Source organism: Lygodium microphyllum, chromosome 15, assembly GCF_053477565.2.
Source record: "Lygodium microphyllum isolate KBCC chromosome 15, Lygodium_microphyllum_v1.1.10, whole genome shotgun sequence".
Classification (NCBI taxonomy): domain Eukaryota; kingdom Viridiplantae; phylum Streptophyta; class Polypodiopsida; order Schizaeales; family Lygodiaceae; genus Lygodium; species Lygodium microphyllum.
Genome location: NC_141149.1, coordinates 146911969 through 146927455, shown reverse-complemented (window position 1 = coordinate 146927455; position 15487 = coordinate 146911969). Strand labels below are relative to the sequence as shown.

At 40.8% G+C, this 15487-nt stretch overlaps 1 protein-coding gene across 8 annotated transcripts in view; it reads left to right on the top strand.

Moving 5' to 3' along the window:
- LOC148025199 (uncharacterized) overlaps positions 1 to 10880 on the top strand; it is a 268949-nt gene extending 258069 nt beyond the window's left edge. For 2 of the 8 annotated variants that reach the window (XM_087695003.1, XM_087695004.1), the window contains one exon: positions 9658 to 10877. In XM_087695003.1, coding sequence (XP_087551129.1) covers positions 9658 to 10368 — 711 coding nt within the window. In that variant the 3' untranslated portion in view covers positions 10369 to 10877. Of the gene's footprint in view, positions 1 to 9657 lie in introns of all 8 variants that reach the window. The other 6 variants (XM_087695005.1, XM_087695006.1, XM_087695002.1 and 3 more) reach the window with 5 other exon arrangements.
- Positions 10881 to 15487: the final 4607 nt, after the last annotated feature.

The following is a 15487-nucleotide window of genomic DNA, read 5'->3' as shown; positions in this document are numbered from 1 at the left end:
ACATGGAAAGTGAAGTGTCACTTGTAAGGCCCTCAAGTACACAACCTCTATGGTGCCATTGAAGAGGGTCCAATACTCTGCCTCGACCATGAAAGCAACCACCATCTCTTGTTTATGACTAGACCACGAAACAGGATCTATACCCAAAGAGTAGATATAGAGGCCATGGAAACACCAGTTTTTCAGGATCTCTTACCCAGTTGAAATTGGTGCAAACCTACAAATCCAAATAACAACCATAAGTCAATCCATATGAATAGATACATCAAACATTTCTCAACACATGCAAACAATCTATGCAATGTGACATTTTATATGCATTAAAATATTAACTAAGCAATGATACTAAGTATGCTAAATCTCGCCTAGTATTAATCAACCAAAGTAATTTCCTTGTGCTCATCACACGACTGACCATGGGGATCCTTAGTTTGTTTGCCAATGGAATCGAGAGGAGTGGCCACAAGCCGCATTTGATTTGTATAAAATTACTCAACTAACTAAAATACATACTTCTACTATGAAATAAAAATAGCATCCCCATATTAAACTACCTTCATCTCCAAAAGTAAGATATTTGAGCGAGGTCAGTCATCTCAAAAGTGGTGCTAAGCTAGACCTTAATATATGCTATGGTAGTAGAATTTGAGCCTATAAAGAATAAGTCATTGACATAGAACAAGATATAGCCGATCCCCTCGGAAATAGTTCTCATATATAAGTTCAGATCATAAGGGGTAGAATTGAAGCCGTGAGTTTAAGGAAAGTTATCCATCCTATGGAACCAAGGTCATAGTATTTACTTCAATCTATACAGAGCTTTCCGCAAATGAAATAGCTTATCTTTACGGTCTATAAGAGAAAATTGACGAGGTTGCTCTACATAGACTTCCTCCTCCAAAAACATTCAAAAAGATGCTTTGGACTACCAAATTCAAACCTCATGTCATGGGGACATGAAATTTTGAGATGCTTTAATCTTGCTAATAACATTTGATTAAGTTATTAATCAAATGTGCAAGGTTGTTTAAGCACATGTGATGCACATGGCAAATATTATGAGTAACAGGCCAAGGGCCCCGAGGATGCAGTGGATATCGAAGGTAAAAGGTGTAATAAGTTATGTCGATTGGGTTTTCTTGGTCAATTGGAATCAGATGTAACCCTAAGGCAGTGGATAGGCCAATAAGTATCAGTGGTGACACTAGGGACTAGCATTAATTATTTAATTAATATCATTCTAAGTGTCAACAAAGGTTGGGGACCACTTCAGTTGCTAATGGCCTAGCCAATTTAATTATGGATGGGCACATTTCAATTTGGGCAAAGTCAAAAGAGCTGAATTTAATTTTCAGAATTATTTAATTCTGAAAATCAATTGAATGGCTAGATAATGCTGGAAAATGGGTTTAGAAGGCTACCACTTGGCAAAAATGCCTATGCAAGACTGAAAAACGTTTTTGAGGCTGGAGAGAGAGGATTCAATAGATCCAAGTAAGGAAAAGAGAGAGAACAGGCTACTAGTCTAAGTTTTCTGCTGTGGAGGACCTTCTAGAGGCTAGAGCAGCAAGAATCAAGACATATGATGCAAGGGACAGCAATTCTGGGACCTTCAAGAGTTGGCGACAGTTGATTGGGGCAAGTGACAGTAGTTTGAGGCATCCTAGCAACTGGCAACAGCATTAAATGTTGTCCAGTAAAGACAGCAATAAGATTTTAGGTCTTTCTCCCATGAAAATTAGAAATCTCTCTCTTCTGGCATTCTCTCACCTTCTTCAGATTGTACTCAGTCATTCTCAGCATTTCTCAACCTTTTCGATCAGATTTCAATCAAATTTAGTGAACAACAGAGAGATCTCTACTGTAAACCCATGCCCATTGGTAAAGGCATCGTACATTGAATTCAGCACCTGAAATTTGTGTAATTGTCAAGGAATTCAAATGCCTACCCATTCACTATAAATTGAGACAACATTTAGCTAGTTGGTGGTTCCATTTGTGCAAGTCCTAGGTGAAAAATCAAGGGACAATTAGCCCGAATTGATTGTTGATTGTTGCTACAACCAAGGGGCTTTTGGAACAGCAAAGGAGATTGTGAAACTCAACTTATACTCATTCCATTAGCAATCAAGTTAAAGAAATACCGAAAGAGAGACCAATTTTGGGGCCAATTGAGTGTCCAATGTCCAAGATTATTAAGGTAATTTGTGCATTTCAAATTATGTCCATTTGCTGATTGCTGTAATTAAGTGCTTAACCAAGAAATTACCACCCTTTCAGTGAAGGAATACTAGTTTCATGGTTCCATTGCCGAGGTACCACTCAATCCCTTGATTTGGTGGGCCCGAGGCACCTAATTGCAAGCCAAAGCTTTGTGCTAGTGCTGATTTTTGCTCTCGGTTGAGAAATTACAGCAATATGTCTTCATACAATGAGATGCAATCAAGCAGTGATGATGCCTCTCAATATGAACATTCATATGGGAATGAAGAAAATGCAATGTGTGATCTTGGACAAGGCTCAAAGCATGGACAACAAGCTAAAAATGTTGTTGTTGGGCAAGATACAAGGCCTTCAAGGCATAATGAGGCTGATGGCAAGCAAAGTGAAGAGGGATTTGATGACCAATTCAAGAATCTAATGAAAACAGCAACAAATCTCTTTGCTGAATTGGCAAAGGATCCTCAATTTACCTGATTTTTGAATGCTCAGAAGGACAGTAAAGGAAGGAGAAGAAGATATTTTCTACACCTTTAGAAAGATAATGGCAAAGTCTTCATTTGAAGCTCCCAAAGATGCTAATGAAGCAAAACAATTGGTACCTATGGGCAAGGAATGCAAACGTTATTGTGGAAGTGCCAATCCAATGGATTTTGAACAACTAGGCATGCATGCTATGGTAGAGCAGTCATGATACATTGGTGGAAGCACGATTTTTCATGCTATGATTGGATAGGAACCACATATGGGAATGTATGGCACAAAACCCTATGGCATGCAGCAGCCAATGCATGGTGTGCAACGCCCAATGTATTCACGTATGGCTGGAAATGTACAAAACCCTATGTACGATAGCATTGGTTTGATGCTTGGGGCACAAAGTACCATGTTTGATATTGCATCTGCATCCCCAAATGCTTATGGGATTCAAGGAATGAATGTTGGTTATGCAAATGCTCTGTTTGGTATTGGTTTTGATGTAAATTTAGCAAATGCGCCCTTTTTGCAACAGCCCGTGTATGACAACTTGACACCCAAAGGGGCAACAAAAGACTATGATGAGGGTGAAAAAGCAGTGACGTTTGAGTCCTTCAATGGTCCACAAGATAGGTTGAAAGCTTTGACTTTCATTCAGCAGTTTGATACAGTCTATATTCAGGGGGGAAACTTTACCAAGTCCTCGAAGATTCCAAAGACAACAACTTACTTGAAAGGGAATGCATTATATTGGTGGTCCACTCTTTTGATGCAAGGTAGAGCACCATCAATGTGGGTACAATTCAAGCAAATGTTTTGCATCAAATTGGTTGACAAGTACCCTTGAGATGGATATCATGATAGCTTGAAATAAGTTGGATGCTAAGAAATGTGAAAATTTGAAGCAATATAATAAGAAGTTTTGGGATGCATTGATACCTATTACTTCTTATCACCCTATCATGAGGACATGTATTTTTGAAACCTCACTTAACATGTGGATTAATTTTAATCACATGATTAAGTAAATGTCGCACATGTGAGGTGCAACTAGGATTAAAGTAAATTTACGAGCTCGAGACCCGAAGAAATCACAGGATGTCAAAGGCAAACGTTGCTATAAGTTATGCCGCACAGGTACTTGGTAGTATCTGGTGCTAGTTGTTGGCCCAGGTCATCCATTTGGTCTTAAGCGTCAATTGGTGGTACTAGAGAAGTGGCGTTTAATGGTACCTAACGCCAATCTAATGGTCAAAGATGGCATAGAGACACTCAGGAATGGAAGTTACCTAATCAATTTAATTATTGACCAGTCAGATTATTTTTCAGCACCGAAATAATTATTAGATCAATTTTCAGTATTTAAAGATTAAAAATTAATATTTAATTATGAAAAATGCTGAAAAAACCCTTTGGGAAGGTTGCCACTTGTCAAAAATGCCTATGCAAGACTGAAAAACGTCTTTAGAGGCTAAAGAGAAGCATTTCTATAAATTCAGCCTGCAAGGGAGAGGGAGAGGAGGCTATTGGTCTGATTTGCAACCATTGGAGGACCTTTCTGAGGTTGCCAAGGGCAAAAGAAGACCAATCAACAGCAGGAGGCACAATCTACAGGCTGTTGAGACAGAGCAGCAACTGTTAATGACTGATTTTCTTCAATTCTTTGCATCTATAAGCTATTGTGGCAAGGCAGCAGCTACACTTGACTGATTTTCAATCATTCTTCACGAAAAAACTCTGAATTTTCTCTCTCTACAGCTTTTCCTCTCATCTCCCAGCCATTTCACAGCCCTGCTAAAAAAATCTCAGCATTTGGACCGTTGGAGGCTGAGAAATTGCAAAATTCTTTATTGTAAACCCTAATTTACAGCAAAAATTAGGGTTTAGCAGCCTTGCTCTAAAGGTCTCAGCATTTGGACCCTTGGAGGCTGAGAAATTGCAAATTTCTTTGCTATAAACCCTAATTTGCTGCAGAAATTAGGGTTTAATAGTAGCCTTGGGAAGCGTGCCAAAAATTGGAAGCTTCAACAAGGCTGAATGTGAATTTCAGCTGAATTTAGGTGGAGGACTAGCAAGCCATTGAATTTGGGGCATTTCCATTGTCTATGAAGAGGGTGAAGGCCAATTGAGTGCCCAAGTCAAAGGGCAAAATAGATTGAAGACTTGCTGGTCACTTTGGACAGCAAGGGGAGTTGAAATACTGAAAGGGATTAGAAGAATCCCATTGTAAGTCAACTTTTTCTTCAATAAAGCTAAATAAATACCGAGAGGGGCGCCAATTTTGGGGCCAATCGGATATGCATTGTCCAAGATCAGTAGGTAAATTTGTATTTTCAGATTTGCATTTATTGTTTGTTGTCGTAATTAAGTTGTAATCAAGGATTTACCACCCTATCCGAGGAGCAAGGCTGGTTTCACACCCCATACCCCTTCATGAGTAAGTGAAAAAATATATTTGTGGACTATCCAAAGAAATCAGGGATTTTTGCATTAAATCCACCGTGTCTAGCATGTCTCAGCTCGTAGAGATTGCTGCTATAGCCAATGCTTTGCTGCGTGGGAAGGATTCGAGCTTCCTAAAGAGTGGAAAAAAGTTAAATAAGAAGTTGTTTAAGGCTGAGAAAAGGGGCAGATCTGAAAATCAGCGTATAAAGATGGCAAAACAACAAAGAAAGGACTTGAAAACATTGGCACAACATAGGGAATTGATGGTTGCAAATAAATGTTTTATTTGTGAACAGGCAAGTCACATTGCAAGGGATTGTCCCAATAGGCAACCAGCTGGAAAATCAGAAAATCTGGGAGATTCTAAAGAAAAGAAGCCCAAAACATCAGTAGAATTGGTGCCCGATGTTGTTAGTCATCAGCCCAATGTTGATGCTACTGAGTTGTGCAGAGCATAGGGCAAAATAAGGAATCAACATGGGAAAGCCTCCTCTAATTCCTTCTCTATGAAGGGGGCTAGGAGGGAGCATCCCATCCCCTCTATGACGAGGGACGGAATGTGATCCCAGACCTGTTGTCTCTTGCTGGAAAAGGCGTCTGTAGTAATCGGTGGCAATCTCCATCACCTCGTCTGGGCTAGAGTGAATCCTCCCATACTGATCCCGAAGGTTGCATATCTGCTCTCCTGAGATGCGGGATTGGTGTGCCTGAAAGAACTCCCTGCACATTGTGTCCCCCTTCCGCGCCTTGAAGGCTACTGTGGTGCGGAATGAGAACTCCAACGCTTGTTCTCTAGGCCGGCCGCTTGTACGCGCACCTCATGTACGTGGAGAATCGGATCCCCTGGTGTCTCCTATAATAATCTCTGTGTAGCTCCTAGGTCTCGCCGGAGTGCTCTCTCCTCCTCCCAGCACTACTGCCTGGCCTGTAGGGCTACCTCCTGGCAGATACTACCCGACTCGGCTAGGACCTCTGTAACCTCCTCTACGATCCGGTCCCTCCTGCTCCACTCCCTAGTCCAAATCTGCTCAATCTATCTCTTCACCTCCTCTCTCCTGTAGATCGAGTCAAGGATCCGACAAGATCGTGTACCTAGGAAAGATGCTGGGGAATCAACTGCCCTATCTGGCCTCTGCGAGAGCATCCCCACTCTCCCATATAAAACCTGTCTAACCGCTTCAGCAAGACTCCGCCTAGCCTCCTATATTCCCACAAGAAGTTCAACGACCTTTCCCTCCTATGGAAAGCTGGGTCTCTCCAAGCATCGCGAGCTCCTACTGCCAGTAGGAAGACCTCCCATGCCTCCTGCTCCTCCGCAGCCATGCCTTGGTAGTTTCTGCCTCTACCTTGCTAGTCCTCTAAGGCCTCCAAGTTGTTGAAGTCTCCTCCAACAATCCAGGACTCCACCTCTGGGAGTCCTGCTGCAATCTCCACCCAGAACTTGCTACGTGCCCTGACCTCAGTGGGGGCATAGACATTGAGAACTCCGAGGCACGAGTCCCCAATATCCAACCTGACCCATAGAACCCTCCCTACCACTATCGCCCCATGATCCCGTACGCAAGCGGTAAGGCTCAGGCCAATAGAGGTACATACGCCTCCAGTCCTACCGTGGGCACCGATGGCATACTCCCAGTAGATGTGTGGCCTGCTTGGAAGAACCTTCCCTACAAGATGGGCCTGGGCGGGGGTGGGAGGTCTATCCTTCTTGCAAGGTCCAGCTGCAACTCCTGCCGAACAATCAACTTCCTAGAACCACGTGCCCCACTGTAGTAGAGACTATTCACATTCCAGGATACAAGGTATACGCTCATGGGGAAACCTGTGACTGACCAAACAGGCGTCTGTTCAGTATGGAAGCTGCTGATGAGGAAGAACTATGGGACATGCATGTACGTTTTGTCGCGGCGGGGGAGGGGGGGGGATGTGACATATGGCGAAGACAGGCGACGGGACAGGTGACTGATAGCGACGAACAAGCAGGGGCGATGGAGAGGGAACAGTCGAGCGGGCTAGATTGCTCAGGCAATGGTGGTGTGGCGAATTAGTTAGGGCAGGGGTAGCTCACACGACGCAGTAGGCTGGGAATCATACTTATCCAACTAATAGAGAGCCAAAGCTGTTTGGAGTCATAACATATGATGGACATAGCCTATCTCTATTTATCTCCAGTTGCCATTTCTAAAGTAATAAAAAATCATCTTTCAGTGTACTTGGTTTTTTCTAAGTATAAAGATGATAGTGAGAATGTTAGGAATATATCTAAGTTAAAGAAGGTCACATATCATTTCTAAAAATGTATGCTGATTGCTTCTCTCAATCACTTCTAGGGCAGCTAACGCTTGAAAGGCTGAAAGATCGTGGCATAGATCTCATCCCTAGAAGTAGCCCATCTAACAAGCCACCTTACAAAGTCAGTGCAGCCCAGTAGGAGAAGATTATGAGTAAAGTAAATGAGCTGTTAGAAAAAGGGTTGATTCAACCCAGCTCATCTCCTTTTTATTCTCTAATGCTTTTGGTACAAAAAATGGATGGTTCATGGTGTATGTGCATTGAGTATCGTACTCTGAACAAGATCACGATAAAGAATCACTTTCCGATTCCTTAGATCAATGATGTTATGGATAGATTATAGGGGGCAATTATATTCAGTTATATAGATTTGAAAAGTGGGTATCATCAAATATTCATTAGACCAAAGGATATACCTAAGACAACTTTCAAAACATCTTTTGGGCTATATGAGTTTCTTGCCATGCCTTTTGGGCTTATGAATGCTCCTACCACTTTCAATTGGATGATGAATCACATTTTCAAGCCACAGAGGATTTGTGGGTACTTTCTTTGATGACATGATTGTCTAATTCAAAGAACGAGGCAAAGCATAGAAGACATTTGAACATTGTGTTCAATGAATTGCACGAGCATAGGTTGGTTATCAATGACAAGAAAAGTGATGATTGTTGCTACAACAAGGGGCTTTTGGAATAGCAAAGGAGATTGTGAATCTCGACTTGTACTCATTCCATTAGGAATCAAGTTAAAGAAATACCGAAAGGAGTGCCAATTTTGGGGCCAACTGAGTGTCCAATGTCCAAGATTATTAAGGTAATATGTGCATTTCAAGTTATGTACATTTGTTGATTGCTGTAATTAAGTGCTTAATCAAGGATTTACCACCCTTTCGATGAAGGAAGGCTGGTTTCACCTCATCTACCAGAAAGTATCAAGTATAAAGATTGAGGGGGGTTGCAATGGAGTCCCCTAAGAAAGAAGAGGAGCTATACCAACTAATTTCTATAGATCCAATTTTCACCTTCATTTTGTTGTTATGCAGTTCTTGTACTTCACAAGTTTCCCAACCTCATTGGTCTCTATGATGGTGTCACCTAAGGTGAAGGGATGATTGATGAGGAAAGGGTAGAGGCCACGTCTTGGAATAGGGCTGCCAATGTGGGGGTTTGGAAACCATTGAGAGTAGGAAGAGACTAGGAGGTGGTATTGGGGCTGAGGTCGGTTACAATCACCAGTCCCCGACGTACCCACCTTGAATAACTAAGAAATCGAGCAGGAATCCTTTACGTACCAAAACAAGTAAATGCCTTCAAAAATGTATGTGTGGCTTAGTGGTTAAGCCAATGGTTTCCCAAAGAGATGGTGGAAGTTGAAATCCCCATAAATGCATTGTTTTTTTAATGATGATGTCAATTGACTATATGTGCCTTAAATGGGGATGATGCACTTGGGCAGGGGGTGTTACCCATCTAGATTTGTCTGCAACACGAGGAATCAGAGCCTATACCTTTTTGATACATGGCTCGACGCTCCTATACTTATGAGGTTGACAAGGGACTTTCCTTGATGTGTAATTGGCCTGAATAAGGCACGAGCAAGAGGGAAAAGGAGCAAGCCCTCTAGCAGCTGGTCTAGCAATGTAAGGCATTTTACCCAATAAGGATTTGCACAATGATACTTGAAGTTATCCATTTGAAGAAAGGAGAAAACATGAGCTCTTCAAAATTTCCTTTGCCTGTAATGGCAGTGAAAAAGTAAAAGCACTCAAAACCCTTTGAAAACTTACTTACCAATAGACTTACCTAGAATGCTTGAAAATCTCTCTTAATACTTAATGTTAGAGCATGATTTGCACTCATTTATTTTATGTTCTTTATCAGCATTGCCCGTAAGTGCATGCTTAAACAATGGTTTTCTTTGCTTTTTCAATCTTGAAAATTTTACCCTGAGTTAACTAGAGTCAGTTGGACACGCAACAGGACTGACGTCTTTTGCATTTTGCATTTTACTGGAACCATGCAAATGATCATTGAGAATGCGTGCGAGCGCGCGCGCGCGCGCACACACACACACACACACACACACTCTCTCTCTTTTTTTTTTCGTAAAACACAATCTCTCTCTCTCTCTCTCTCTCTCTCTCTCTCAAAATAGACAATAATCCAGCGCAGGGTCTCTGTGTCACTCGTTTAATTTTTTTGGTTGTTTCAATATCGGTAGGTGAAATGGTGCAACTTGGACGATGGTTACTGGGTGACGGCATCAGAGGACGGCACTATCGCATTGTGGGACCCAACAACACTGTTACCAATAAGGTCAATCTGCTACAGGAAAGAGCCGGTCACAGCCCTACTTGTGGACGAGATAAACAAGCTTCTGCTGGTGAGCATGCAGTCAGACTATTCGATAAGGGCCTATAAACTGGACTTGACAGGGCAAGAAGTGTGCGCATATACAGGCCACACAGAACAGGTCCATGCGCTGGTGTATCTGAGCAACAGGAACCAGTACTTGTCGGGCTCCTGGGACAACTCCATTAGGGTATGGCTGGCCCCGACAGATACTACGAGAACGTACTCTCTTGCAAAGAGTAATAATAATAACAGCAATAATAATGGTAAGGAACAAAGCAAGACACACAGAGAGGCGGAGTTCTCACAGGAGGAGAAATACGTGAGCTATTACGAGAAGGAGCATCCGCTTGTCCTTCCAAAGCAGCTGCAGGATGAAATGCAACCCTTCTCTTCGCCTTCTTCTTCTCCTCCTCTTTTCCCTCCTCGTGCTGTCACTAATAATGCGCCAGCACCGGCTCCCGCACGCTTTCTGCAGCAGCAACAGCAGCAAGGGCCCGGGGACGTGCTCATACGACAGCCCGCGCTCTTATTCAAGTTAGCAGACCTTGAGAAGTCGCTGAACGATCAAATTCCTTAAGCAGATCAATACAGCAAGCACCCTTTTCACTTCCATCAGCCTCGCCAGATTAGCTTGCAATTTGACGGGTTGGTCTCAACTATAATCAAGGAGCATCTGACCTCACCCAGGTTGATGGATGTGTTTCCTTGTAGTGGTGCGTTGTTTGTCTCCATTTAACAGCCTCCGTAGACTCGCTTTTTGTTCGATATAGTCGGGAGTTCTTTCTCCTTACATGATAATTGGAAGTTACTTCTACTTGAGCTCTTTTTGTTATAGTTAGTAATGTAGCCACCACTATTCGTATTGATACGTATTTCATAGAGTTGTTGTTCCTAAACTTTTGGTTCGTGCTACATATTGTTGTTCCCAAACTTTTGTGAAAGGAGTAATCAATGTACACAAGTGACAATAATCATGAAGGTCAAAGAAACAATGGGAAAACACATCCAAAATCTTTGCGATCAATGTTTCCTTCCCATTTCAATGGAAGATTGCTATAGAAAATATATTGTAAACAGAAAGTTCTCATTTATCAACTTGTATTGTAATAATTTGGCTAGTCAATCAATTAAAGATTTGATCGAATAAATCATGAGGAACATGATAGAACTAAAGCATATTAGGCATAATCTCCTACCATCTATCAACAATGCAAAATGATGACAACCATATGAGAGGCTTTGTTCCACCACCATTTTGCCTTAAGGGTGTGGTTGTCACTATCATCATGTGTTAATACCTCCCACATTACTCACACTAGCTTATGTTACTTACCCGCGCACTTCACCATGCCCATGCACTTGCTACTCTATGTTACATATCACTTTTTCCATTGTTGGCTCTCTTGTTGTCGCTCCTCCTCCTCCTCTCTCTCTTTCTCTCTCTCTGTGCACATGCATGCACCGTGATCATTAGGGAGCATTGGAGAGAGAGAGAGAGAGAGAGAGAGAGAGAGAGAGAGAGTGTGTGTGTGTGTGTGTGTGTGTGTGTGTGTGTACATGAGCTTGAGGGAGGATTGTAGTGGGACACAAGGAATAATATTGATTTCCTCTTAGACATCTCGAAGGAGCCTCAAAGGCATGTATAAATAGATATCTCAAGATTTCATATATAATCAACTTTGAGATAGCACCACACATTCCTTTTCCATTGGAGCTCAATTGCTACTCTTCCTTTGTGTGTGTGTGTGTGTGTGTGTGTGTGTGTGTGTGTGTGTGTGTGTGTGTGTGTGTGTGTGTGTGTGTGTGTGTGTGTGTGTGTGTAAACAATGGAGATGTGTAACATCTACTTATCAAAGCTATTGATCTATCTATGATATTTAAAAAATTGATAGTGGAAGAAACAAAGAGTGATACAAATTTTAAATTTCAAAGTAGCTTGTCCTCTCCGTTCTATCTTATCGCACAACAAGGCACTACAAGGCTACCTCAGCTTTAATGCTAAAATTGCAATGCAAGAGAGAAATGTTATGAAAGAAACAAAGAGTGAGACTCACAAAGTAAAGGTCAAAGGAGCTCATCCTCAACAAGGGTCTATCCCTCATCCTCTCCTTCCTAGTCAACAAGGGTCTATCCGATCTTTCTAGATCTGATTCACCTCTCCTTATTGACCATAGTTGGTTAGCTAGTTTCTCTTCACTTAGTCAACCATCAGGATAAAGGGAGCAATTAAAAGATCACCCCCCATTCTTTGACACTCATTGTGATGAGTGACTAAAATAGGATGAAGCATTTATAAGTAGAGAAAAGATCCAATCAAAAGTTGCCAACATGACTCTATACATAGAGTTTGGTGTGAATGATAGAAAGGAGTGTTTAAACCTACATTGTGATACATGTGATCCTTAGGTGGATTGCATGCAAGCCAAGAGGACAATAGAAGACACTACATAGGACTCACATGCATGCTTGAAGGCTCCAAGGGTGAGAACCTATGGAAGCATGCTTGTTGAGACATATGCAGCACAAAAGAAAAGGACAAGGCTCCAAACCTTAAAGATGTGGTGTAGTCTTTCACCTTTGACATACTTAAGATTAATGAGGCAAAGCTCAAAACTTTGCTCTTAGAGAAGAAAAGAACCCACAAGGTTGAATTGGAGCTTCCTATGGAAGCACTTTGTTAATGCTATTATGATTTCTCTACTTCTACTGGTCCTTGTTTTTATTTTATGGGGAGGGTGCCCTCTGAAGATGAGTTTGCAAAATGGTTTCACAGTACCTTTCAAGCTCATTGTGGACTGTACTACTATAGGTTTGTTGGCAAGGGATTCTATCATGTTCTAATCGAATCGCAAGGTGAAAGAAATGGGATACTATCTTGCTTCATTGGCTTCAAAGGGAACCTCGTGCATAGCTTGCCATGGTGTCTCTCTTTCTCTCCTAAAGAAGCACTTATGTCTAAGTGTCCCATTCAAGTCTCTTTCCCCAACCTACACATCGTTTCTAAAGTAAAGGTCTTATCGCTTACTACTACACTTGGCAAGGTCTTATATGTTCCTCCTCTAGTCTCAAATCCAAAGGGTGAACGCAAAGCATACATACTATGGGATAGGCATATGGAATTGCTTGAGATGTTGGAGATTAATGATAAACACGGGCTCACTTCATTTGCGAGGTCCAGTTTGCTTTCTTAACATTTTCTATCTATGCTATTAGTTACACCATTTTGTTGGGGTTTGTCCACATAAGCAGCAAAAGGAAGCTCAAGAGACACATTAGTAGACAAATAAGGATGAAGTGAAGACCAACACTAGCCCTTAGACAAATGTTAAGGAGGGGACTATGACCTTATCTAAGAACAAGTAGCAAGTCTCCAAAACTACAAACAATCAGAGAAAGCATAGTGTTGTTGCACAAGTGGTTGATGCAAAGGTGCAAAGCTTCGCTACTCAACGGCTTGATGGTGGTAAGGTCTTACAAGACATCAATCCAAACAAACCTAGGAACAACAAGCAAGCCCAAAAGAGTGATGGCAAGGAGAATTAGAGCTCAGATCATAATGAATGGAAGACAAAGATATGTAAGATTTCCATTAAGAAGCTTGCAAGGGAGTGTCTATCTTCATAAACATTTATGCTTCTTTGGCTAGCATGGACAATGCCTAAATCATCACGGATAGGGATGGCAATGACATGATTACATTTTTGTGATTTGATAATAAAATAATGATATTGACCGTGAGATTTTATATTAATAGCATTAAATTTAATGTTTACTAGGTGAAACTAGCTACACCGGTTAACTTGTCTGAAATTAGATACATTTTAAGGGCCTATCAAGCTATTGCCATAGCTCGACGGTCCCACCAGGATATCAAAAAAATGCAATGGCTATCTGGACATGGAATATAACTATATGTACGGAATATAACTCTAGCTTTCGAGTGAGTCTTGGGGAGGGCATTCATCTTACTCTCATGTGGGACAAAACATCAAGAGTATCTTATGCATTGAGTGGATGGTTTTGAGAATCTTTCAATGAGCCAGGTTCCATTCTTTGCATAGAGATACTTTAAAACAATTTAGAACTAAACCATGTGGTAAACAAGATCAAGTTGCTTGTTCTAGTGAGCACGAGGTAATCCTTGATTCTCTATGAGACTTAATTCTTATTTTTGGAAAAACATTGAGACGATCACAAAGTGCTTTATATCTTGGGTATCTATCTTAAGGGTTGTAGTTATCTTAGAGATGAAGCATTGAACAAGGCTGTAGCAAAAAAATATGTGTGTTCTTTTTTTAATGGACTCGTGTCCCAGGTTGGGCAATGTTAGTTCATGGTTTGGTTATTGTTTGATGGTAATTGGACTATGTTGTCCTTGATTGGGAAATCTTAGTTCATTGGTGCTTGTTGGTCATTAGTTTCAACATGTGTTTTAATGTTATCCTTATTGCTTGCAATTTGTATTTAATTTCATCTTTTTTTGTATATTACATTGTGTTCAAAGCTTAGATACATATAAATTTAGCTTCTTATGTAAATTGCAATATAAGTATATGCACATAGCATATATGCATGTGTTAGTGTATGTTTGCAAGGTATAATGGCTATCCATTTTAAAATTAATATTCCATGTTAGTGTAGACATAGTAGGGAATGAAAAGCACCTTGCCATGACACAATGTAAACCATCTCTTCTAAACACACAAGAGAGGCATGCAAGAGATACATCAATTTCTTTATCCTTACCCCCCTCCCTCTTCTCTGGAAGAGATAGAACAATAAATTACAAGTGAAAAAGAACAAGAGTTGTGCCAAATGAGGGAGAGAGACCACGAGAGGAGAACATAAAGAAAGAGAGAGGATATAACCAACTCAACAACCCATCTCCTCAGATCCCATGACACAAAACCATTGTTCTCCTTTCTTGAATTATAAAACTAAGTTTGCATACCTTTGGCTAGGATCTAAGATCCTTTAATTTTGGGATGAGACAAAAGGCTTTAACCTTTCTTTTCATTTCATAATATTTAATGAACCTTGGGCTACACATGTTTTTACATTGCTTCATAAATTATTTTTAGAAATAGAAGCTATGACTAGGAAGTTTCATGATATAAGAGACATTCCATGATGAACACATGTTTATGCCTATTTTTGCCAATATTTCTAGGTTATCATTCCTCCCCCACTTAAGTGTGAAGCATTCTCACAAACCTTGTCAAAGAAGAATCACAATCAGCTCTAGCAAAAATATTTATATTCATCTTTCTTTGATCTTTATCTTCTTGATTGATTCTGCTTTTATTGGGTGAAAAGGGCATTGAACACACATCACACAAAAAGAAATCACACAACAAGGTTGTATTTGCCTAAGTAACAAGCACACCATAAGAAAAATTCTTGTAGCACACCAAAGATGGGGCTCTTAACCAACTTGCACACACGAACAACTTCACACTTTGGATAGAAAGAAAAATCACACCATGAAATGAAGAAAACCCAAAAAGGTATAATGACAAAGCACACCCTTGCAAAGGATGTTACCATCATGCACTCCACCTATTTTTTTAAAGAAAAGACAAGGAAAGTATGTTTTATTGAACAGAAAAGTAAGAAATATAGAAAAATAATTTATAGTGTGGTTTGATGGAGCAATGAATTCTTGATGATTGGGAAAGGAGGCACAAGGGAGAATA